The sequence below is a fragment of the Pantherophis guttatus genome, chromosome 3 (genome assembly GCF_059756535.1).
Source record: "Pantherophis guttatus breed Tessera chromosome 3, ASM5975653v1, whole genome shotgun sequence".
Lineage (NCBI taxonomy): Eukaryota > Metazoa > Chordata > Lepidosauria > Squamata > Colubridae > Pantherophis > Pantherophis guttatus.
In genome coordinates, this window is record NC_142065.1 from 204,771,842 (window position 1) to 204,796,882 (window position 25,041).

A 25,041-nucleotide genomic window follows, 5' to 3' on the forward strand; every position below is an offset into this window, starting at 1 on the left:
TATTACTTTATCATCTTTTTTTAATTATTAATATAGATAAAAGAGCAACATGTTCAAAATCCATATAAACAGTGTGTTGTCTGGTTACAATTCTTTTGAGCAAAGTTCATCATAGTAACAATAGTATACTATTGTATACAATAGTATACAATAGTATGGAGAATAGCATTCTCCAATAGTAATCGCATAACAATCTCATAAATCAAATTAAAAAAAAAAACAGTGCTTTTCCCTCAGAATATTAATACATATTAATTATTAATAATCAAAATTAATAAGTTGCAGTAAGCAACCCTAATAATAAAATTAATATTTGTCTTGTAATTTTCTATCTGGATTCTATCGATGGTTGGATGAAAGAAACAGGAGTTAGAACTTCAAAAAATATTTTATCATCTTACTTTATACTAGTCAATGCATTTTATAAATTAATAATATGCGATCAGAAACAGCAGCTTCTTCCCATCCTGTTTTTTTTATGTCCATGGCATCAAAAATATTTCTTTCTGATTTTAAACTATAATCATCCAGGACGCACACATTCAGAGTAGGATGGTTAACTAGAAGTGCACAGAATTGCTGGGAGTCAGGCAACATAAATATATTACCATCGATTGCACAGTCAGCCAGATATTTAAACTGGATTTGACATTTTTATCCAGCTATCGAGTTCTTCCCAAGGACTTGGGATATTATTATTTTACTGCTTCAGGACTGTTTTAAGTGGCCTCTTAAAACTTTGGGTTCACTCTCAAAATCACCTAAAATTGTATACAGGGATAACTCAGTACTCATCATTAATTGGTTCCGGGAGGCACAATATGTACCAAAAAGGATGAGTGGTAAACAAACATTTCCCACAGGACACGGGTCAGCAACCTGCGGCTCTGGAGCTGTATGTGGCTCTTTCACACCTCTGTTGTGGCTCCTTCTCACTCAAAATATGCATCACAACCGTCAATGTGCGACACCCGCTGGCACGTGACTTATTGAGCTTTTCAACCCCCGTTAGGCCAACCATGGATAAATCCAAGAAAAGAAAAGTTTCAGAAGAAAACAGAACATTTAATTCAACTACATATGCTAGTTTTGTGGCCGCTCAGGAAATAGTCAGGCACGGGAAGGGTTTTGTGGCTCCCGCTGTTTTTTTTTCTGTGGGAAACGGGTCCAAATGGCTCTTTGAGTGTTTAAGGTTGCAGACCCCTGCCATAGGACATAATGAAGGGCAGGGGTGTCAAACTCAATTTCATTGAAGGCCGCATCAGGGTTGTGTTTGACCTCAGGGGGCCAGGTGTGTGTGTACGGCATGGGCATGGCCATGGTGGGCATAGCCAGCACAATGTCACTCATGCCGGGGGCACTTGTGGTGGCCTGGGCAGGGCTGGGGGGAGTCCACTTTTGCTAGTAGTTTGTTTTGCTAGCACCCTGACAGCGAAAATGGAGCTCAGGGAGCCCCGCGCACCCTCCCCTCCGGGCTCCAATTTTGGCTTGACGGCCTCCTGAAGCCCTCTGCCAGTGAAAAGGGCCACTGCACACGGCCCTCCCGAGCTCTATTTTCACTGGCAGAGGCACCATGGGCCAGTCTTTCGCTGTTTCCAGGATGGCCCCACGGGCCAGATCTAAACACCCCGCAGGCCAGATTCAGCCCGCGGGCCTTGAGTTTGACACCCCTGATGTAGGGAGTCATAAGGCAGCTGACATCGACAAATTCTAGATTCTAGTGTCGAGTACCAAGCAAGCAACAAGTATCGGGTCAAAATTGTTGTGCCTTGAGTACCAAATTTGATGAGTTTCAAAGCAGCTGAGTATGAAGGTACCACTGTATGAGGATGTGACGGTTTGAAAAATAAAGAGTTGAAAAATAAAGAGTCAAAGAGTTGAGATGTGCGTGCCTTTTTTGGAGAAAAAGATGCATATGTATTAACAAGCATTCCCCGTAGAAACATTCTTTGAAAGACAAATATCTTTACCTTCCAAATTTTCAAATTTTTCAATGTTGTTTAAAGCCAGATTTAAATATTCAAGCTTCTTCAGTCGGTTCACATTTTCTGAAACATAATTATTACATGTGTCAGTTTTGCTAGGATACACTTAGCATTGCCAATAGTTCAGCAGTTAATCCTTAAAAAAAGAGCATCCCAACAGAAATTGAAACAGGAAAAAAAGACGTCTTAAAATACCAAAAAGATTACTTGGGCAAAATGATGAATTAATTGTGAATTAAATACACAGAGTGTTTATGTCAGAAAAAGAAAAGCATGGCATGAATTAAGGATCTTCTTATTCAAATGACATCCCTCTCCACTGCAAGGATTTGGAGGATTAAGTTAAACTGCCCAGTTTTTTACTTTTGAAAAATCCAAAGGATTGTTGACTGGATTAATTTGAATAAAACACACAGATCATATCAGCATTGACTCGAAGGTTCCCTTCCCGCCCTACGATTCCATGTTCTATGTCTGTATTAAGGAGACATTTGTAGTAAAGGTTAGGTCTACTTTCTCCATTTTAAATGATTTTTCTTCCTTAAGTTATCGTATATCCTTTTCATTGCCGAGAAAGATCACTACGTACATCAATTCACTTCACAGACAAATATACCAACCAATTTTGGAGATCAAGTTGTTTTGGAGATAGAGAATTTTTAAATTTCGGCACCATTTGTCCAGATGTTCAATTTTCTCTATGTCCTGTTGATGTAGGGAAACTTCTTCCAAAGAGAACAGCTCACAGTTGTTATGCTCTGCCCGTTGTCTAACCAATTCTTCCGTGACTGAAAGACATATCACAGAATAGAGAATCAGGGTTTCTTGGAAATAAACTAAATTCATTCATCATTCATTCATTCATTTATATACAGGAGCTTCATAAAAGCAAACGGATTTTTTTTTTAAAAAAACCCACAATGGTAAGAATGGCAAATGTCTTGTAACATATGGCACAAACGATGTGTTTTGATTGGCATCGTCTATTGTGTTCCATTAAAAGCATGCGGTCGAGAAATGGATCTTATCGGAGCAAAGGTTTTCCTTGGCAAATGAAGAATAAATGACCCAGAGGAATAATCTCACTCACGTTTGAAGCGGCACTAATGAACCTTCAATACTTCATTATTTTGCAATGAAGGCTTTTTATTCAGAGAAAAGCTCAACCTTATATGCATCAATAAAAGAAAATGGCAGAAGGAGTTTAGAGCAGCAGTTCCCAAGCTTTTTGGCACCAGGGACCAATTTTCATGGAAGATAATTTTTTCATGGATGGGCGGGGGGAGATGGTTTCAGTTTCATTCGCTCGCCTGCCGCTCACTTCCAGCTGTGTAGCCTACTTCCTAATTGGCCACGGTACCAGTCTGGGGGTCGGGAACCCCTGGTTTAGTGGTAAAGTCTCCCCCACCCAAAATAAATAGTTGTCAGGCCTGGAAGCCATCTATTGCATTGGATCTTCAGGCCTGCCACATTTACTACTGTGGGAAACTGGGAGGGGGGGTTGCCTGGAGCCAGGGTGATATATAGTCATAATAACATTCCTTTCTCAGAAAGTCAAGGACATCTTCCCCTGCACCTGGAGGGTGGACCTGGGAGGCATCTCCAGTTGGGACGGTGCTTTGATTGGACCACGTGATGGACATGTGGGTGCAGGGAAAGGGACTTGAACTTTCCTTTGGGTGGGGAAAAGCTGGAAGCTTTCAGATTCGGGTTTTCCCAGATGTGCCAATATGACATCTCTAATAAAATGGAACTTTGAGGAACTTCAAGCCTCAGAGGCTTCTTTCATTGGGGGCGTTACTTGGAACCCTGACAATAGCATTCTTCTATCCCATATGGAGATTTTAAGTGACTCAAAATGTGAAGTTTCAACCATATTGCTCTATTGTCCACATTTCTTTGAAAGATTATCCCTCCCTAAAATCAGTAAGAGGCATTTTAGAAAACCTGTATTTGAAATGTGAAGCATATACTAGTATAAGATATATCAGTATGTGAAATAAATCCTTCTTGATGGTGGTATCAAAAAGATAAAAGAATTTACAGGCAAAAACCTGGGAGAGGAGATTCACCCCACAGGGAGACAGACCAACCCTCGGGGGTCAGCCCCTCTCACCCGGTCCAGCCCACCTCGCAGGGTTGTGGTTGCTGCAGGGGGAAGCCATGTGGCCTGGCAAGGAGAGAAAAGAGAGAGAGGAATTGAATGGAGTGAGAGATTTAAAAATATGTATGATTTATCCAATTAAACTTTAGAACCTGATTTATATTATTAAACTGAGTCTTCGGAGAGGGGCGGCATATAAATTTAATTAATTAAATTAAACTGATATTTGAGATTTAACTCATAAATTTAATTTACACTGAATAGAAAGTAATAGTTAATATTTAAGTGAATTATTTTGTATATTTTATTTTTAGATAAACTTTATAACTTGATTTATATTAAATTTATATTTGATATTTAACTTATAGATTTAATTTATATTACATTTAATAGAAAGTAATGGTTAATATTTAAGTGAATTGTTTTGCAAATTTTATTTTTAGATAAACTTTATAACTTGATTTATATTAAATTTATAATATTTGACATTTAACTTATAGATTTAATTTATATTAAGAGGTAATAGAAAGTATTTAATTGCCAGTAATATTTAAGTGAATTATTTTTTTACATTTAAGTATATATTTATATAAATATATAAAGTGCTATATCATATATATATACGTATATATAAATGCATGCATATCTGTCTTCTTAAGTTTGCGTGGGTGTGTGTCAGTGGTGGGTTCCTCCCGGTTTGGTCCGGTTCAGCCGAGCCGGTAGCGGTGACGATATGATGTCACCGAACCGGTTCTCCCCCCCCCACGTTATTCTTCCCTTTTATTTGGTCCCACCCCCAATCTATTGCTGCCTCCTGAGTCCCAGCTGATGACTAGAGGGAAAAAAACTGTTTAAACTCTTGCCGCGGGGCTTCAGAGGGCCGCCCTACAGCTGATCAGTGTTAAAAGCAAACAAATGAGTCCGGTCATAAGTGCGAGGATTGGTCGTAAGTGCGAGGACCTTCCAGAAATGACTCTACCAGCTAGCCACGCCCACCTAGCCACATGACCTCCAAGCCACACCCACAAAATAAGCCACGCCCACAGAACCCGTAGTAAAAAAATTTAGAACCCACCCCTGGTGTGTGTATGTAAAAAGTTAAAATCTCGGGTGTTTTCCCGTCATTATAAGTTTGTTAGTTAAAATGTTTAAAATCCTGGCTAAGATCACAGCTTAGATTCCTCTAAATTCCCAAACAAAAACTTTTTTAAGGTCTTTCAAAAAACTCTGGCTGAAATCCTAACCAATACTTTAAGGTTAGGCAACGTTTCGACCAACTCTCTATCTTGTCATCTTCGGGCCTTTATTATCAGTTTAGAAATGCATGCATATTTATATCACAAAAATTATATATATATATTTACTATATATATATAGTAAATAAGTTGGTTAAAATATTTAAAATCCTGGTTAAAATCCCAGCTTAAAATCTTCTAAAAAGATTTTATATATATATTATATAAATATATTATATTATATATATATATATATATATAATATAAATAATTATGCATATATCCGTATTTATATAATATCAATTATATAAATTAATTTGACAATTAAAATTATATGCAAATACACACACACACATTTCTATTGACTAATAATAAATCGGGATGGGGCTGATGGGTTTTGTAGTCCAACACCCTACAACCCTGCAGATGCCAGGACTGAGGGAGCCTGGTTCGAAAGCTGCTTTGCCTTTCCACCCTCGTGGGGGGGGGGGGAGGGAGCGCGGGGGACCACAAAGCCCATCACGGCGTGGCCGATGGGACTTGTCGTCCGCCCTTTCTGGACGAGGCCGGCTTTGCAGGTGGTCTCCGGAAGCCCCACGTAGCAAACTCGGGAGCTTCTCCGCATGCCACCGCGGCTGAGGAGCGGTTACTCACTCCGCACCATGCCGGTCGCCGCCCTCGCCTCCCTCGGCCGCTTCTGCAGGCCGCTGGCGGGGACACCGCTTTGCGGTCGCCACGGCAACCAGACGAGGCGGGGTTACGCACAACGCTAGGCCCCGCCCACTTCGGGCGGAGGAAAGCAACTCAAGAGATGAGAGAAGGAAGCCAATCTACCCACAGTTCCGGTGCTGCAGCGTTCTCCGAGTGGCTGCCCCGACGCGGTGTCCTCTAGTCGGGAAAGATTCCAATTTCAGATTAATCAGATCAGATTAGTCAGATAAACAGAGTTGGAAGGGATCTTGTAGAGGTCATCTACTCCAACCCCCCCACCCGCCCTTCCATTATTTCTCCCATCCACCCACCCAGGCGCCTGTAGAATGGGTAATGCAGTCAATGAATTTGATGAATGGGTTGCAGCCGTTTGGGGAAAGGCACTTTGCAGATTAAAGTGAAGAATTATTTTTCTCCCCTCTTCCTCCGACCTTTCTCGGATTTGCGTGGAAAAGAACGTAAAGAGGAGTCGCTCGCATACCGGAATTGTTGAAATATTCTGGGCGGGTAGTGTTTTCTATGGAGATAGGGACAGATTAGAAGCGCCCGCCTTCCCATTTAGCATTTGGCAGAGAGATTTTAACTGATGGGAAAGTCCATAAATCAGAGGTCTTCAAACTTGGCAGCTTTAAGACTTGTGGACTTCAACTCGAATTCTGGGAGTTGAAGTCCACAAGTCTTAAAGCTGCCAAGTTTGAAGACCTCTGCCATAGACTATTATTATTATTACAGATAGTCCTTGACTTACGACCGCAACTGAGCCATGGCTCAGCGAGACAGTGGCTAAGCGAGACAGTGTTTAAGTGAGTTCTGCTCCATTTTACGACCTTTCTTGCCACTTTCAGCGAAGTGGTTGTAAAAAAATGCTTTCAAAAGGCTCTGATGATCCCAGCTGAGTTCCCTGATCGGCAGAGGCTTTTTTTCTTTTAAATGCCTCTGCCGATCAGGCAACTCAGCTTGGATCGTCAGAGGCTTTTAAAAGAAAAAAAAGCCTTTTCTGATCAGGCAACTCAGCTGGGATCATCAGCTGACAATCCCTTTGACGATCCCAGCTGAGCCGCGCGATCATCAGAGGCTTTTTTTTTTTTTTACTTTTAAAAGCATTTTTTCGGCCGAAGAGGTAGTAGAAAGAATGCTTTTAAAAATTAAAAGAAAAAGTCTCTGATAATTGTGCGGCTCAGCTGGGCATGGAGGGGGGCAGTGATTTTTGCTACCGGTTCTCCGAACCACCCGCCTCCATCGCTACCGGATTGGGTGATCCGGTCCAAACTGGGAGCATTTCACCCCTGCATTTAAGTGAGTTTTGTCCCATTGTGCAACCTTTCTTGCCGTAGTTAGGTGAATCACTGCAATTGTTAAATTAGTAACATGGTTGTTAAGTGAAACTGGCTTCCCCGTTGACTTTGTTTGTCAGAAGGTCGCAAGAAAGGACCACGGGACTCCCCGGACATTGCAACCATCATAAATATGAGTCAGTTGCCAAAATCTGAATTTTGATCACGTGAGCATGGGGATACTGCAATGGTTACAAGTGTGAAAAATATGACTGGTCACTTTTTTCAGTGTTGCAACATGGAACGGTCACTAAAATAATGGTTTTAACTCAAGGACTAGCTGTATTCATTTTTGACAAACTTGGGTTTATTATTAGCTCTAAGATATATTCTTCAGCAGAAAAGCATCCAGCAGGAATTGCTTTTTGCCATAGGAAAATTAAATGAAGCTTAATGCTCACAGCGAGGGCAAATATAACAGTGCTTTACACTCCTGAATTGAACTGCACTGCAAAGTGACTGCTATAAGAACATATACAGTATTTCCTGACTAATATCTCCACTAACAAGCCAGGAAGATACCACTTGGTGTAGAGCAGGCAGGGGTGTCAAACTCAAAGCCAGTGGACCACATCTGGCTCACAGGGCTGGCCTGGAAATATCAAAGGTCCATGGCTGCCTCTGCCAGCCATTTCTATTTACTATCCTGGAAATTTACCTCTGCTGTTAGATCTTGTATTATCATGTTATTTATGCTATTGTATTTTTATTATTAGTTGAATAATAAAAATACAGTCATATAAATAGCTTTTCTGCCTGGAAAAGCAATTTGCTATTAAACAATGGGGTATACATTTAGAAATAAAAAGTTTAGTGGAATATGAAGAATAAGTAATAAATGTTTGCCAGTAATATCTCTAGATGAGATAGGAAAATGGTTGTAGTAAAGAACTGTGGAAAGAAAGAAAGAAAGAAAGAAAGAAAGAAAGAAAGAAAGAAAGAAAGAAAGAAAGAAAGGGAAAAAATGCACCTTGCAAATTGCAAAGAGCCTTGGTAGTACAGTGATCTAAGGCACCCTGTTATTAAGCTGGTTATTAAGACCAGCTGCCTGCAATTACTGCAGGTTAGAATCTCGCCAAGGCTCAAGGTTGACTCAGCCTTCCATCCTTTCTAAGGTAGGTAAATTGAGAACTCAGTTGTGGGGGCAATAAGCTGACTTTGTATAAATATACAAAAGGATGAAGGCTATTGCTGAGCACATTGTAAGCCACCCTGAGTCTCCGGAGAAGGGCGGCATATAAATCAAATTAAAAAAAAAAATTGCTGTCAGAGAAACTAGGAGATGATGAATTCTAGTCCTGCTTTAAGCACGAAAGTTGGCTGGGTGACTTTGGGCCAATCACCAGGTGGATGTGAGTTCTAGTCCCAATTTAAGCATGAGAGTCACTTTGGTGACTGGCTGAATCACCAGGAGACGGTGAGTTCTAGATATGAAAGCTGCTTGGGTTTCGGCTCAGAATCCACACACTTAGATTAATTATATTACGTATAAAGAAAGATTTATACAACTCTTTAAAAGAATCTCACCGACAAGGGGAGAAATTTGTATACTATTCTGTTCAATATTCTAGACCAGTGTTTCTCAACCTTGGTAACTTGAAGATGGGTGGACTTCAACTCCCAGAATCCCCCAGCCAGCAGCACTGGCTGGGGGATTCTGGGAGTTGAAGTCCACCCATCTTCAAGCTACCAAAGTTGAGAAACACTGGTCTAGACAGACCCTTGAGTAGGAGTTGGTGGGCTACCAAAAAGATTTCTGAAGTCCACCAAGAACAACGCGAGGCGCTATTTGTACCTAAATAGGACCCTTTGAGACTTCAAAGCAGCTGAAACAACACTGACCATGTCTGAACTGGTCCAGGAGGGTTGCCTGCTGTTGATCGTAGATAATTTCCTCTACTGGAAGTCAAGACAACCATACGGGAGGATCCTGCTTTCATCTTACTTGCCTATGTTGCTATTTTAGGTCCAGCTGGGTTTTCTTGACACTGGGACAAAGCTGAGGTACAAAAATTGTGACACAACAATAGGCCCAACAGGTAAGTAGTACCCTGTTTAGCCTTGGAAAAGGGTTGTGTAGTTTTAAATGCAGACAGAGGCTGATGGGACCCAACTGTCCTTCACAGGATACAATCGCTTCACCAATGCAGAAGAACAAGCTAAACCAGTGACTACAAAGATCTACCAGGTGAGCATGGGAGAATTTCTGGACCAAAACTGTACGGACCTGCAAAAATGAACCGAGCTCCTGCAACATATAGCCCCCACTTCAATTACACATGGATGCCATTACCACCTTCGTTTGCCATCTGTCCTCCTGGGCTGGAATATTTATCCCACCTTGATTGGTTATTAATCCACCAGAAGTATGAAGTTCTGGAGCTGATCACGTCTTTTGAAACAGCCAACAAGTACGAAGTGAGAAACAGGCTGGGAGAAATGGTGTATTTCGCCACAGAAGAGAACAACTGGTGCGTGAGGAATTGCCTCGGGACCTTGCGGCCTTTCACCATGGTGATCTCGAACCACGTGGGACAGCAGGTCATCCATCTCGTGAGACCTTTCCGTTGTGACGGCTGCTGTTGCCCGTGCTGCTTGCAAGAATTGGAAATCCAGGCCCCGCCAGGTTTACCCATTGGCTTCATCCAGCAGGTGTGGCACCCCCTTCTGCCCAAATTTGTAATCCAAAACGAAGCTCACAAAGATGTCCTGAAAATCGTTGGACCTTGCATAACGTCTGCCTGCTTTGGCGATGTGGTATTTGAAGTGTTGGCACTAGATGAAAAGACCAGCGTCGGAAGGATTTCTAAGAAGTGGGGAGGTGTTCTCCAGGAGTTCTTCACGGATGTGGATTTCCTCGGAATTTCATTTCCTCTTGATCTGGATGTTAAAATGAAAGCAGTGATGCTCGGGGCTGGTTTTCTCCTTGATTTCATTTTCTTTGAAGAAGTTGGAGAAGGTGGAGGAAGATGTAGTGTTTGGTGTTAAAAAGCTAACCATCCTTGCATTATAAAACCTTTAGAGAAAGTCCTTGTGTTGATCTATTCTTCCTTGGCTAAAACGGGGATCCAGGATTTGTGACTCGAGATTGTTTTGGGATAACAAACATTAAAGCTTATTCTTGATAATATTTGGTCCATAAACTTTTCCTGCACTTGTAGGAGAAGAACTATTTCAGGACGTGACTGTATTTTAGGCAGCCTTTCAAACCGAAAGGAAAGAAATTTTCTTCGTCTTACGGTTTGGTTAAGAAATCTTGGGTGTTTCTTTTTAGGTTCCTTTCGTTTGTGCATCGTAATTTTTGAGATCTGATGGAAGAGTGCATAGAAATAACAATAAGAAGATATTCCAGCATGTTATATTATACTGAATCCGGTGTAGTTGTAGGACTGAAATACTACATCTTCAGAAAGAGATGTATTCTGGTTTGAAAGCTGTGGTCTTTAATAGAAGGTAGAATAACAGGTTTGGGAGGGATCTTAGAGGTCTTCTAGTCCAACCCCTGGTCAGCAGCAACTGTGTGATCCCAACCTTTCCAAATTAACTGGGGAGTTTATTTGCAAAAGAACGAGTATCCTGCTGCATTGTATTCTCTCTTTTTAACTTGGCTCAGCTCTGTCCCTCAGATCTATGTATATTCATTCCTTTTGGATGGACTTGGTTTTTTTTATCAGCTCTGAAATATATTCTTCAGAAAAGCAGCATCTGGCAGGATTTGCTTTTTGCCATACAATTTTGAAAGGAGAATTAAAAGCTCTGGAACGAGCTCCCCCCGGAGATACGGACGATCACAGATCTGCGTGCTTTCCGCCGTGCCCTCAAAACATTCCTATTCCAGCAGGCCGGCCTGGCCTAACCTCTTTTTTAAACTGTTTTTAAAATTTTAAATTTGTCTTATAAATTTGGGGTGTTTTAAATTTTGTTTTCTGGGCCAAATTATTTAATTGTATTTTAATGGTTTTTTTAACATTTGTATTATATGTATTTTATCTTTTGGCTGTTCACCGCCCTGAGTCCTTCGGGAGTAGGGCGGTATACAAATTCAATAAACAAATAAATAAACAAACAAACAAACAAATAAATAAATAGGTCAATGTGATGGCAGACAAACAATTGGTTATCCTCTAGAATTGCACTGCCCTGCAAAACAACTGAAGTAAGAATACATACTGAATTTCTTGACGGATAACTCCACCAACAAACCAGAAAGATATAAGTACGACAACCAGTTTGTGTAGAGGTAAAGGTAGTGGCCTGGAAGCTAGGAGATGATGAATTCTAGTCCTGCTTAAAGCATGAAAGCTGGCTGGGTGACTCCTGGGCCAATCACAAGGTGGGATGTGAGTTCTAGTCCTGCTTTAGGCATGGAAGGCAATTTGGTGACTTTGGCTGAATCACCAGGAGACGGTGAGTTCTACACATGAAAGCTGCTTGGGTTTCGGCTCAGAATCCACACACTTAGATCAACTATTACGTATAAAGAAAGATTTAAACTTTCTTTAAACTCTTCTTTTAAACTCTTTAAAAGAATCTCACCGACAAGGGGAGGAATTTGTACGTGGTTCTGTTCGATATTCTAGACAGACCCTTGAGTAGGAGTTGGTGGGCTACCAAAAAGATTTCTGAAGTCCACCAAGAACAACGCGAGGCACTGTTTGTACCTAAATAGGACCCTTTGAGACTTCAAAGCAGCTGAAGCAACACTGACCTTGCCTGCTGTTGATCGTACATAATTTCCTCTACTGGAAGTCAAGACAGCCATACGGGAGGATCCTGCTTTCATTTTACTTGCCTATGTTGCTATTTTAGGTCCAGCTGGGTTTTCTTGACACTGGGACAAAGCTGAGGTACAAAAATTGTGACACAACAATAGGCCCAACAGGTAAGTAGCACCCTGTTTAGCCCTTGCAAAGGGTTGGGTTGTGTAGGTTCAGATGCAGGCAGAGGCTGATGGGACCCAACTGTCCTTCAAAGGATACAATCGCTTCACCAATGCAGAAGAAGAAGCTAAGCCTGTGACTACAAAGATCTACCAGGTGAGCATGGGAGAATTTCTGGACCAAAACTATACGGACCTGCAAAAATGAATCAAGCTCCTCCAACACATAGCCCCAACCCCAATTATACATGGATGCCATTACCACCTTCGTTTGACGACTGTCCTCCTGGGCTGGAATATTTATCCCAACTTGATTGGTTATTAATCCACCAGAAGTATGAAGTTCTGGAGATTATCACGTCTTTTGAAACAGCCAACAAGTACGAAGTGAGAAACAGGCTGGGAGAAATGGTGTATTTCGCCAGAGAAGACAGCAACTGGTTTATGAGGAATTGCCTCGCGGCCTTGCGGCCTTTCACCATGGTGATCTCGAACAACGTGGGAGAGCCGGTCATCCATCTCGTGAGACCTTTCCGTTGTGACGGCTGCTGCTGCCCGTGTTGCTTGCAAGAATTGGAAATCCAGGCCCCGCCAGGCTTACCCATTGGCTACATCCAGCAGCTGTGGCACCCCTGTCTGCCCAAATTTGTAATTCAAGACAAAGCTCACAAAGATGTCCTGAAAATCGTTGGACCTTGCATAACGTCTGCCTGCTTTGGCGATGTGGTATTTGAGGTGATGGCACTAGATGAAAAGACCAGCGTCGGAAGGATTGCTAAGAAGTGGGGAGGTGTTCTCCAGGAGTTCTTCACGGATGTGGATTTCCTCGGAATTTCATTCCCTCTTGATTTGGATGTTAAAATGAAAGCAGTGATGCTTGGGGCTGGTTTTCTCCTTGATTTCATTTTCTTTGAAGAAGGAACATGTGGAGGAAGGTGGACTGTTTGGGGTTAAAAAACTGACCATCCTTGCATTATAAAACCTCTAGAGAAACTCCTTGTGTTGATCTATTCTTCCCTGGCTAAAATGGGGGAGCCAGGATTTGTGACTCGAGATTGTTTTGGGATAACAAATATTAAAGCTTATTTTTGATAATATTTAATCCATAAACCTTTCCTGTAATTGTAGGAGAAGAACTACCATATTTTTCGGAGTATAAGACACACCTTAGTTTTTTGGGAGGAAAATAGGAAAAAAGGTGATTGGTGGATCGGCCTCCCAGAACACCCCCAAATCAGCTGTTCCCAGAGGTGAATTTTAGCAACAGGTTCCTTGGTTGTGAGCTCTGTGCCTTGCTTTTTTTTTTTCTGTCTCTGAAACTTCTGAAACTGTTTCAGAAAAAAACTTTTTTTCCTGCTTCTGAAAGCCTCCAAAACAGAGCTTCAGAAAAAAAGCCTCTGAAGCTCTGTTTGGGGGCTTTTTTTCTGAAGCTTTATTTCTGATCCTTTTTTCAGCCTCTGAAACCTCCATTTGAGAAGCTTGATAGGGCTACATTCGGAGTATAAGACATACACAGATTTTCACCCTCTTTTTTGGGGGGAAAAAGGTGCATCTTATACTCCAAAAAATATGGTATTTCAGGACGTAACTGTATTTTAGGCAGCCTTTCAAACCGAAAGGAAATAAGTTTTCTTTGTCTTACGGTTTGGTTAAGAAATCTTGGATGTTTCTTTTTAGGTTCCTTTCGAGTTCATCGTAATTTTTGAGATCTGATGGAAGAGTGCATGGAAATAACAATAAGAAGATATTCCAGTCTGTTATAATTATACTGCATCCGGTGTAGTTGTAGGACTGAAATACTAGATCTTCAGAAAGAGACGTATTCTGGTTTGAAATCTATGATCTTTAATAGAAGTTAGAATAACAGGGTTGGGAGGGATCCTAGAGGTCTTCTAGTCCAGGGGTCACCAACCTTTCAGACCTCAGGGACCACTAAATTCATAATTTTAAATCCCACAGACCACTAATATGATCTGCCTAACAACCAGCTGGGTCGGAGTGGCTGAGTGGTCATGTGACTGGGTGGGTGTGGCCAACTCGACATCATGTACATCGAGGGGCGCCGCGCCGGCCTCTACTCGCCCCTTGCCTCCCAACCACTCCTCGCCTCCCCGTTCGGGCTCCTTAGGGCCCCAACAAGAAGCAGTTGTTGGAGTTAAGCAGCCACCATGAGAAAGAGTTGGCAAAACAGCTGGCTCAGTTCAAATTGATCTGGCCAAGAAGGAGGCTCAGCAAAAGCACCTCACTGAGGACTACAAACATAGGCTTTCCAAACAGAGGGAAGACCTGCGGGAGTGCAAGGCCAGGTACAGGCGCCTGGAGGCTCAGCGGGCTGAGATGGTCAGCCAGTTCCAGGCCATGATACAGCCCGACTGGAACAATGCCCTCCGGCTCTTCGCCACCAGTGACACTTCCCTCTAGCCTTCACCCAAAGCCCCGCACCAGGAGGCTGAAGCAGACCCCAAGTCAGAATTTCTGCCCCCCTCCAACTCACACCAAAAGATCTCGACTGGGGACACTCTCTGCAACAACACAAACATTCATTGCACGTATCTGTCCCAGGGGCCGTAGTTTGAGGACCCCTGATTTAGTGCAATATGAAAAAATCCAAATAATTTTTCTGTGGACCACCAAAATTTTCTTGTAGACCACCAGCGGTCCATGGACTACCAGTTGGTGACCACTGTTCTAGTCCATCCCCTGCTCAGCAGCAACTGTTTGATCCCAACCATTCCAAATTAACTGGGGAGTTTATCTGCAAAAGAACGAGTATCCTGCTGCATTGTATTCTCTCTTTTTAACTTGGCTCAGCTCTGTCCCTCAAATCTATGTATATTCATTCCTTTTGGATGGACTTGGGTTTTTTTTTATTAGTTCTGAAATATATGCTTCAGAAAAGCAGCATCTGGCAGCATTTGCTTTTTGCCATACAATTTCGTTAGGAAAATTAAAAGGTCACAGCGATGGCAGACAAACAATGGCTTATTCTCTTGAATTGCATTGCCCTGCAAAATGACTGAAGTAAGAATATATATGGAATTTCTTGACTGATAACTCCACCAACAAGCCAGAAAGGTATCAGGTGCTGGCCTGGAAACCAGGAGATTTATTTATTTATTTATTTATTTATTTTTATTACATTTTTATACCGCCCTTCTCCTGCTGGACTCAGGGCGGTGCACAGCCAAGAATAAAAAACATCCCAATACAAAATTTTAAATTTTAAATGATGATGAATTCTAGTCCTGCTTTAAGCATGAAAGCTGGCTGGGTGATTCCTGGGCCAATCACAAGGTGGGATGTGAGTTCTAGTCCTGCTTTAGGCATGGAAGGCAATTTGGTGACTTTGGCCGAATCACCAGGAGACGGTGAGTTCTAGACATGAAAGCTGCTTGGGTGACTGGGCCAGTCAATCTCTCTCCGCCCAACCCAACTCACACGTCGTCGTCGTGGGAAAATAGGAGGAAGGAGTATTAACTATGTTCACCGCTTTGAGTTATTTATAAAAAATAATACAGGTGGAATATAAGTAAAATTAAAAAATAAAAAGCTGGATTGAAGCTACTTTGTCTCTGTAGTTGACTTACTAAGTGCTGTGGGATTCATTCTTTTAAGTTAGATATGTCTCAAATGCCACTGTGAGTTCCCCTTTTTCATTTTTTAAAACACTTATGTCAGTACATAACCTGCCAATTCACAGAGTTATTCTGGTTCCTTGTGTCTCACAATCGACCTACCTATGTTGGATCTCCATGTAATCTATGAAGGAAGGATTGGGTTGAGAATCCATACAGATTATTTACATCAACTATTATGTACAAGTTCTTAAAGAGATGGGAGTACCAGACCATCTTATTTGTCTCTTGAGAAACCTATATGCGGGTCAAGAAGCAACAGTGAGAACTGGACACGGAACCACTGATTGGTTCAAAATTGGGAAAGGAGTCCGGCAAGGCTGTATACTGCCACCTTGCCTATTTAATTTATAAGCAGAGCACATCATGAGAAAGGCGGGCTAGATGAATCAAAAGTTGGAGTTAAGATTGCGGGGAGAAATATCAACAACCTCAGTTATGCGGATGATACTACTCTAATGGCAGAAAGTTAAGAGGAACTAAAGAGCCTCTTGATGCGGGTGAAGGAGGAGAGTGCAACACTTGGCTTGAAACTCAACATTAAGAAAACTAAGATCATGGCATCTGGCCCTCTCAATTCCTGGCAAATAAATGAGGAAGAAATGGAAGTAGTGACAGATTTTATTTTCCTGGGCTCCAAGATCACCACACATGGGGACTGCAGCCAAGAAATTAAAAGACGCTTGCTCCTAAGGAACAAAGCGATGGCAAATCTAGGCAGCATTCTAAAAAGCAAGAGACCTCACCCTGCCAACAAAAGTGCGTATAGTCAAGGCTATGGTTTTTCCAGTTGCAATGGATGGCTGTGAAAGTTGGACCATAAGAAAGGCTTAGGGCCAAAGAATGGAGGCCTTTGAACTCTGGTGCTGGAGAAGACTCCCGCGAGTCCCTTGGACTGCAAGGCAATCAAACTAGTCAGTCCTAGAGGAGATCAACCCTGACTGCTCTTTAGAAGGCCAGATCCTGAAGATGAAACTCAAATCCTTTGGCCACCTAATGAGAAGGAAGGACTCCCTGGAGAAGAGCCTAATGCTGGGAACGATTGATGTCGAAAGAAGAAGGGGACGGCAGAGAATGAGGTGGCTGGATGGAGCCACTAAAGCAGTAGGTGTGAGCTTAAATGGACTCCAGAGGATGGTAGAGGACAGAAAGGCCTGGAGGAATGCTGTCCATGGGGTCGCGATGGGTCGGACACGACTTCGCAACTAACCACAACAACATTATGTACAAAGGAAGCTTTGTACAACTCTTAAAAAGAATCTCACGGAGAAGGGGGAGGATTTTTTTTCCTGTGTTCCTTTTGGATATTCTAGACCCGTGATGGCGAACCTATGGCACATGTGCCAGAGGTGGCACACATAGCCATATCAGTGGGCACGTGAGTTCAGCTGCGGCGTGCCTGCTGATTTCAGGCCTTCTGGGCCCACCAGAAGTAGGGAAACAGGCTGTTTTCTGCCTCTGGAAGGCCTCGGGGGTGGGGGTGGGCAAGGCCCGTTTTTCTTTCTCACCAGCCTCCAGAGCCTTTATAGGAGTGGTGGGACCGGTGGGACCGGTAGTTGGCAAACGGGCCATTTCTGGCCTCCAGAGGGCCTCTGAGGGGGTGGGGAAGGCCATTTTCGCCATCTCCAGACTCCTAGAAAGGTTCTGGAGCCAGGTGAGAGAGAAAAATGGGCCTACTGGGTCATCGCGTGCCAGGAGCGTGGGGAGCATAAGAGAGTTGTGCACGCATGCGCGGGGCGGATAGAATTATGGGTGGGCACGTGCACGCCCCCCCACCCCTGGCACGCAATGGCAAAAAGGGTAGCCATCACTGTTCTAGACAGACCATTAAGTAGGACTTGATGGGCTACCAAAAAGGTTTCTGAAGTCCACCAATAGACCATCATCACAAAGCCATAAATAGGAGCCTTCGAGACTTCAAAGCAGCCGAAACAGCTCTCACAATGTCTGAGCTGATCAGGAGGGTTGTCTGATGTTGCTCACCCACCCAGCTGCTCACCTGACGTATTGGTAATTTTCTCTACTGGAAGTCAAGGCAGCCATATAGGAGGATCCTACTTTCCTTTTACCTGTCTGGGTTGATTTTTTTTAGGTCCCTCTGGCTTTTCATGAAAGTTCAGGGGAGAAAGCTGAGGTACAAAAATTATGACACTTGATGTATTGGTAATTTTCTCTACTGGAAGTCAAGGCAGCCATATAGGAGGATCCTACTTTCCTTTTACCTGTCTGGGTTGATTTTTTTAGGTCCGTCTGGGTTTTCATGAAAGTTCAGGGGAGAAAGCTGAGGTACAAAAATTATGACACAACAATAGGCCCAACAGGTAAGTAGCACCCTGTTTAGCCTTTGCAAAGGGTTGGGCTGTATAGGTTCAGATATAGACAGAGGCTGATGGGACCTAATTGTCCTTGACAGGATACAGTCACTTCTTCAATGCAGAAGAACAAGCTAAGCCAGTGACTTATCAGGTGAGCATGGAAGAATTTCTGGACCAAAACTGTACGGACCTGCAAAAATGATCCAGCTTCCTACTACAGCTATAACGGCATATGGCTACAGCCGCAATGACATGTGGATGCCATTACCACCTTCGTTTACCGTCTGTCCTCCTGGGTTGGAATATTTATACCAACTTGATTGGTTATTAATCCACCAGAAATATGAAGTTCTGGAGCTGATCACGTCTTTTGAAACAGCCAACAAGTACGAAGTGAGGAACGTGCTTGGGGAAATGGTGTATTTTGCCACAGAAAAGAACAACTGGTGCGTGAGGAATTGCCTCGGGACCTTGCGGCCTTTCACCATGGTGATCTCGAACGACGTGGGAGAGCCGGTCATCCATCTCGTGAGACCTTTCCGTTGTGACGGCTGCTGTTGCCCGTGCTGCTTGCAAGAATTGGAAATCCAGGCCCCACCCGGCTTACCCATTGGCTACGTCCAGCAGCTGTGGCACCCCTGTCTGCCCAAATTTGTAGTCAAAAACGAAGCCCACAGAGATGTCCTGAAAATCGTTGGACCTTGCATAACGTCTTCCTGCTTTGGCGAGGTGGTATTTGAGGTGATGGCACTAGATGAACAGACCAGCGTTGGAAGGATTGCTAAGAAGTGGGGAGGTGTTCTCCAGGAGTTCTTCACGGATGTGGATTTCCTTGGAATTTTGTTCCCTCGAAACCTTGATGTTAAAATGAAAGCAGTGATGCTTGGGGCAGGTTTCCTCCTTGATTTCATGTTCTTTGAAGAAGGAGAAGGGGCAGGTGGAGAATGATATATTGTTTGGTCTTAAAAGCTGACCACCCTTGAATTATAAAACCTTTAGAGAAAGTCCTTGTGTTGATCTATTCTTTCTTGGCTAAAATGGGGAGCCAGGTCTGCTGACTCAAGATTATTTTGGGATAACAAATATTAAAGGGACAGAGCTGAGCCAAGTTAAAAAGAGAGAAGGCAACGCAGCAGGCTATTCATTCTTTTGCAAATAAATTCCCCTGTTAATTTGGATTTTGAATGGATGGGATCACACAGTTGCTGCTGAGCAGGGGGCTGGACTAAAACCCCTCCAAGATCCCTCCCAACCCTGTTATTCTATCCTCTATTAAAAACCACAGCTTTCAAACCAGAATCACTGCGCTCACATAAAGCAGTATGCCAAAACCAAATGAACAAACCATGGGCTGACTACAAGTTTAATTAATACTGGTAGTCCTCAATTTACAACCGTTCATTTAGTGTTCCAACAAAAAATGAAAATATGAAATATGACCAATTTTTTTTCACACTTATGACCTTCACAGCATCCTCATGGTCATGGGATCAAAATTCAGAAGCCTGGCAATTGAATCCTGTCTTTGACGGTTGCAGTGTCCCTGGGAGTTGAAGTCCAGACAAACTAAAATGGTCAAAGTTGAAAAACACTGTTAGAAGAAATATCCTTCTGGGTTCAGCTCCAAGTGGGGAAAAAGATACTGGAAACATGGAGACTGCTCGGAAAGATGGTTTAATGGTGGACAGGATCACATGGTTTGAGTTCCTGAACAGAAAAGGGCCGAGATGCTGCGAGTTCCTGGGTTTTATGTCCTCTCTGAGCCCTGAACTTCCTGGGGCCCAGAGAGAGTATCCTGATTGGTTGTCAGATTCCCAGGGGGTGGGGGTCTTAGCTAGCCTGGCTGGCTGATGTAATCTTCCCAGGTGCCATGTGGTGAGTTTCTGTTGCTAGATGGGTCCTATTGTGTTAGTTTCTGTTACTAGATGGGTCCAATTGCGTTGCAGATGATGGTCCAGTGACAAAGGGGGGGGGGCAGGAAGGTGGGAGCTGTTTTGTCTCTAAAACATGTTTCTCCATTTCTGTTCTGCCCCAGCTATGGACCCCAAAGAACGCAGCACACACAAAAACTAGACAAAGCTTATTTTACTCAAATAACTCAGTCTTTTTCAACCAAAGGCTGTTAATAAACTTCCTTAACAGCCTACAAGCATTCTAAAATAAGGTAATCACAGTCTTACTAGGGTTGGCAGAAAGCCCAGAAGCAATTTTGCAGAGAATCCAGATGCGAAGGAGAGTGAACTAAAGTTGTTCCCTACAAATTGCTTCAGTCGGCGTTCCTCCTTAAATAGGCTAAGGGAGTGGCCAATTAGCCCCAAGCCTTCCTCTCGAGGAGACTTCCTCCAGAGGAGCCATTCCTGCCTTTTGGCAGCTCTGTGTGCCCGTGCATTGAGAAGAGGCTCCTCTTCTTCGTCCTCTTCACTTAAAGGAGTCTCTGGAGGTTCTGAAGGTCCTGGCTGAATCCCTGCCTCTGGCACCACATCTCCAGCCTCCTCACTGTCCGACTCGAGCACCAGCTGCATAGGCTGCTGGCGCACAACCACACCGGCCTCCTCATTGTCAGAATCAGCTACAATCTGCACCGGCCGTTGATGGACCACAACAATTTCTCAATCAGGGAAATATAATATTCTGCCTTTTTAATATTTCCCCCAAAAATATTTCATTCTTCTAGGAAAGGGGTGGGTGCTAACTTCTTACAACACCAATCTATCTGGATCTAGTGAAAGAGTGTGGTGCAAGTATGGCAATGACTTTAAGTAGCATATCCACTGTCCACAGAAATGTGTAGCGAGAGATAGTGATCAGGTAGAGAATGAAATACTAGGTTACAAAATGGTGGTACCTCAAGGGTTATTTTTCTGTTTCAATGGCTAACACATCCGAATTTAAACTAGAATGGAAGGGAAGGGAGGGGGAACAGTGGTGGAATTCAATTTTTTTTTACTACCGGTTCTGTGGGCGTGGCTTGGTGCATGTGGCTTGGTGGGCATGGCAGGGGAAGGATACTGCAAAATTTCCATTCCCACCCCACTCCTGGGGAAGGATACTGCAAAATCCCCATTCCCTCCCCACTCCTGGGGGAAGGATATTGTAAACTCTCCATTCCCACCTCACTCTGGAAACAGCCAGAGGTGGTATTTGCTGGTTCTCCAAACTATTCAAAATTTCCACTACCGGTTCTCCAGAACCTGTCAGAACCTGCTGAATAGCACTCCTGAGGAGGAAGTATTACTTTTCATTCAATCCTTATTCAGAACAGAAACATCCCATTTTTCACCGTCATGACAGAAACCCTAAAACCAGATGTATTTCACACCTGGCCATCAGGATGACAAATAAGCAAAACTGCATTATGACAGCACAGTGAATGCGTTGTCTTTTCATATTTGCGTTGCACTGCATGGAAGTCTGTAAGGAGTAAAGTCTTGTGCAATGCTACTGTGACATCCATCTGCCTCCTTTCCACAGATGGATGTAACTAAGCTAAGTATAACACTGCCCTCTTTGGCTTAATAAGGGTTTTAATTCTCTCTCTATAGCTAGTCCTCGACATAAGACCACAAGTGGGCTACAACTTCCATTGCTGAGACATGCAGTCATTAAGTGTGTTGCATTTGGTTTTACGCGCTTTTTGCCTGCAGCCACTAAGTGGATCACCATGGTTTTTTTAAAGGAAATTTGGCTTCTCTATAATTGGCCTGAAGCTATCTGGGAAGGTTGCAAAACCCTGGGACACTGCATTTGTTGTAAGTATATGCCAGTTGACAATTGCCTAAATTTAGATCATATGGCCCCAGGGATGTTACAATGGGTGTCTTAAGTGCGAGGATTGGTTGCAAGTTACTTTTTTTCAGCACTGTATAACTCTGAACTGTCACCAAACTAACGGTCGTAAATTGAGGACTATTTCTATGTAGTAAGCATACCAAAGCATTATTCACAACTAAATCTACATAGATTGTTACTCACCCTCACATCTGCTCACCTGAAGTAGTGGTAATTTTCTCTACTGGAAGTCAAGGCAGCCATATAGGAGGATCCTACTTTCCTTTTACCTGTCTGGGTTGCTTTTTTAGGTCCAGCTGGGTTTTCATAAAACTTCAGGGGAGAAAGCTGAAGTAGAAAAATTATGACACAACAATAGGGCCAACAAGTAGCACCCTCTTTAGCCTTTGCAAAGGGTTGGGCTGTATAGGTTCAGATATAGACAGAGCAGGGGTGAAATCTACTTACCTTCCTTACCGGTTCGGAAGCTCACACGCCGCGCACATCACGTGGGCAGAAGGTAAAAACCACATTACTTCCTGGTTAAAACCAGGAAGTAATGACAAACAGATGGGCGCTACCGGATCGCCGAACCACCGGCTAAGATCGCTACCAGATCGAATGATCCGGTCCGATCCAGGAGCATTTCATCCCTGAGGGGCTGATGGGACCCAATTGTCCTTTAAAGCAGTAGTGAAATCCAAAAATTTTTACTACCAGGCGTGGCTTGGTGGGCGTGGTATGGCTTCATGGGCGTGGCTTCATGGGCATGGCTTGGTGACCGTGGCAGGGGAAGGATCTGCAAAATCTCTGTTTCCACCCCACTCTGGGACCAGCCAGAGGTGGCATTTCCCGGTTCTCCCAACTATTCCAAATTTCCACTACCAGTTCTTGAGAACCTGTCAGAACCTGCTGGATTTCACCCCTACTCTAAAGGCTACAGTTGCTTCTTCAATGCAGAAAAACAAGCTAAGCCAGTGACTACAAACAGCTACTAGGTGAGCATGGAAGAATTTCTGGACCAAAACTGTACGGACCTGCAAAAATGAACCAAGGTCCTACAGTATAGGGCTTCAACCGCAATGATTTATGGATGCCATTAACACCTTCGTTTGCTGTCTGTCCTCCTGGGCTGGAGTATTTAACCCAACTTGATTGGTTATTAATCCACCAGAAATATGAAGGTTCTGGAGCTGATCACGTCTTTTGAAACAGCCAACAAGTACGAAGTGAGGAACGTGCTCGGGGAAATGGTGTATTTTGCCACAGAAAAGAACAACTGGTGCGTGAGGAATTGCCTGAGGACCTTACGGCCTTTTACCATGGTGATCTCGAACCATGTGGGACAGCAGGTCATCCATCTCGTGAGACCTTTCCATTGTGATGGCTGCTGTTGTCCATGCTGCTTGCAAGAATTGGAAATCCAGGCCCCGCCAGGCTTACCCGTTGACTACATCCAGCAGGTGTGGCACCCCTGTCTGTCCAAATTTGTAATCCAAAACGAAGCTCACAGAGATGTCCTTGGACTTTGCATAATGTCCGCCTGCTGTAGAAATGTGGTATTTGAGGTGACGGCACTAGATGAAAAGACCCAGCATTGGAAAGATTTGTAAGAAGTGAGCCCAAAATTTCCCCTTGCTAAGTAGAACAGATGTTAACTGAGTTTTGGCCCGTTTTATGACCTTTACTCCACAGTTGTGTTGGAAAAAATGTCCATCTGGGTTCAGTTCCAAGTGGGGAAAAGACACTGGAAACATGGAGGCTGCTTGGAAAGATGTAATTCCTAGAAGATTTCATTCTTCTAGGAGAGGAATGGGTGCTAACTTTCTACAGTTGTTAAACGAACCACTGCAGTTGTTAAATTACTAACAGGGTTGTTAAGTGAATCTCCTACCCTCAAAAAGACGCTATAGGGCACTGCACACCAGAACTAGACACAAGAACAGCTTTTTCCCCGAACACCATCACTTTTCTAAACAAATAATTCCCTCAACACTGTCAAACTAGTCTGCACTACTATTTATCTTCTCATCATTCCCATCATCCATCTCCTTCCACTTATGACTGTATGACTGTAACCTTGTTGCTGGTATCCTTACGAGTTATATTGATATTGTTTCCTGATTGCTTATTTGTAACCCATGACTATCATTAAGTGTTGTACCTTATGATTCTTGATGAATGTATCTTTTATTTTATGTACACTGAGAGCACAGGCACCAAGACAAATTCCTTGTGTGTCCAATCACACTTGGCCAATAAAGAATTCTATGCTATGCTATGCTATGCTATGCTATGCTATGCTATGCTATTCTATTCTGTCACTTTGTGTGTACACTAATCGGCATGCATTAAAATGAAATTTCATTGCATACAGCTCTCAAAGGGTCTCCACCTCCAATATACACTATCTAAACATGACTAAATAAATAAATAAATACAAAATTATGCACATACCCCACCTATATTACATGACAGAAGAGAAAGAACACAGTCTAGTTTGGATGTATACATGTACATGGCGAGAAAAACGCAAGTTTACGAGACGGATGGCTTAGGCAACAAAGTTGTTCCAGAATCTGGTAGTCCTGCTAGAAATGCTTCCAACATGTGAGCAAAATCCGAATGCTTAGCAAGTGATTTGTACTTATGACCGTTGGGGTGCCTTGTGTGTCACTTGTCATGCCCTTTTGCAACCTTCTGACAAGCAAAGTCAATGGGGAAGCCAGATTCACTTAACAACCGGGTTACTAACTTATCCACTGCAGTGTTTCACTTAACAACCGAGGCAAGAAAGATGGCCAAAGGGGGGCAAAACTCACAAACGTCTCACTTAACACCAGGAATTTGGGGGGAGCAGCCCCCCCCCGGTTGCGGTCGTAAGTCGAGGACGTCCTGCATCAACAGGCGCGTTCAGTTCAGCCCTGCTTGGATTCGCTCCATTGTCTCCCTCCTTGCCCCGCCCTTGGAGAAGCGCATGCGTCCATGCTGCCCGCCGGCTTTTCCTCCTCCTTGCAGCAGCCGGGGTATGGGTTTGTGTGTTTTTTTTTCCCTCCTCCCGCGTCACGTGACGGG

At 43.3% G+C, this 25,041-nt stretch overlaps 2 protein-coding genes and 3 pseudogenes across 10 annotated transcripts in view; 4 read left to right on the forward strand and 1 right to left on the reverse strand.

Annotated features, from left to right (window-relative positions):
* DNAAF11 (dynein axonemal assembly factor 11) overlaps positions 1-6,075 on the reverse strand; it is a 57,284-nt gene extending 51,209 nt beyond the window's left edge. For 3 of the 8 annotated variants that reach the window (XR_015733446.1, XM_087890899.1, XM_087890898.1), the window contains exons 1-3: positions 5,979-6,075; positions 2,606-2,773; positions 1,971-2,048 (exon numbers count right to left, since the gene is read on the reverse strand). Coding sequence is in view for 5 of the 8 variants with exons in the window: in XM_087890899.1 (XP_087747025.1) it covers positions 1,971-2,048; positions 2,606-2,773; positions 5,979-5,988 (256 nt within the window). In the remaining 3 variants the exon portion in view is untranslated. Of the gene's footprint in view, positions 1-1,970; positions 2,049-2,605; positions 2,774-4,101; positions 4,194-5,978 lie in introns of those variants that run through there. The other 5 variants (XR_015733445.1, XM_087890897.1, XR_009620126.2 and 2 more) reach the window with 3 other exon arrangements.
* Positions 6,076-9,436: 3,361 nt separating this feature from the next.
* Positions 9,437-10,396, forward strand: LOC117675809 (phospholipid scramblase 1 pseudogene; annotated as a pseudogene). Its single transcript, XR_015733447.1, has one exon. The product of XR_015733447.1 is annotated as a phospholipid scramblase 1 pseudogene (transcript).
* Positions 10,397-12,369: 1,973 nt separating this feature from the next.
* Positions 12,370-13,241, forward strand: LOC117675810 (phospholipid scramblase 1 pseudogene; annotated as a pseudogene).
* Positions 13,242-18,233: 4,992 nt separating this feature from the next.
* LOC117675811 (phospholipid scramblase 2-like) lies at positions 18,234-19,202 on the forward strand. The gene has a single exon (XM_034434813.3). It carries the CDS (start codon positions 18,397-18,399, stop codon positions 19,144-19,146), a length of 750 nt encoding a protein of 249 aa, XP_034290704.2. The 5' UTR covers positions 18,234-18,396; the 3' UTR covers positions 19,147-19,202.
* A 3,857-nt stretch (positions 19,203-23,059) lies between these two features.
* Positions 23,060-23,579, forward strand: LOC117675823 (phospholipid scramblase 2 pseudogene; annotated as a pseudogene).
* Positions 23,580-25,041: the final 1,462 nt, after the last annotated feature.

Excerpts from the sequence above, each read along its gene's own strand:
- LOC117675811 (XM_034434813.3), top strand. The coding sequence starts at position 18,397 with ATGATCCAGCTTCCTACTACAGCTATAACGGCATATGGCTACAGCCGC.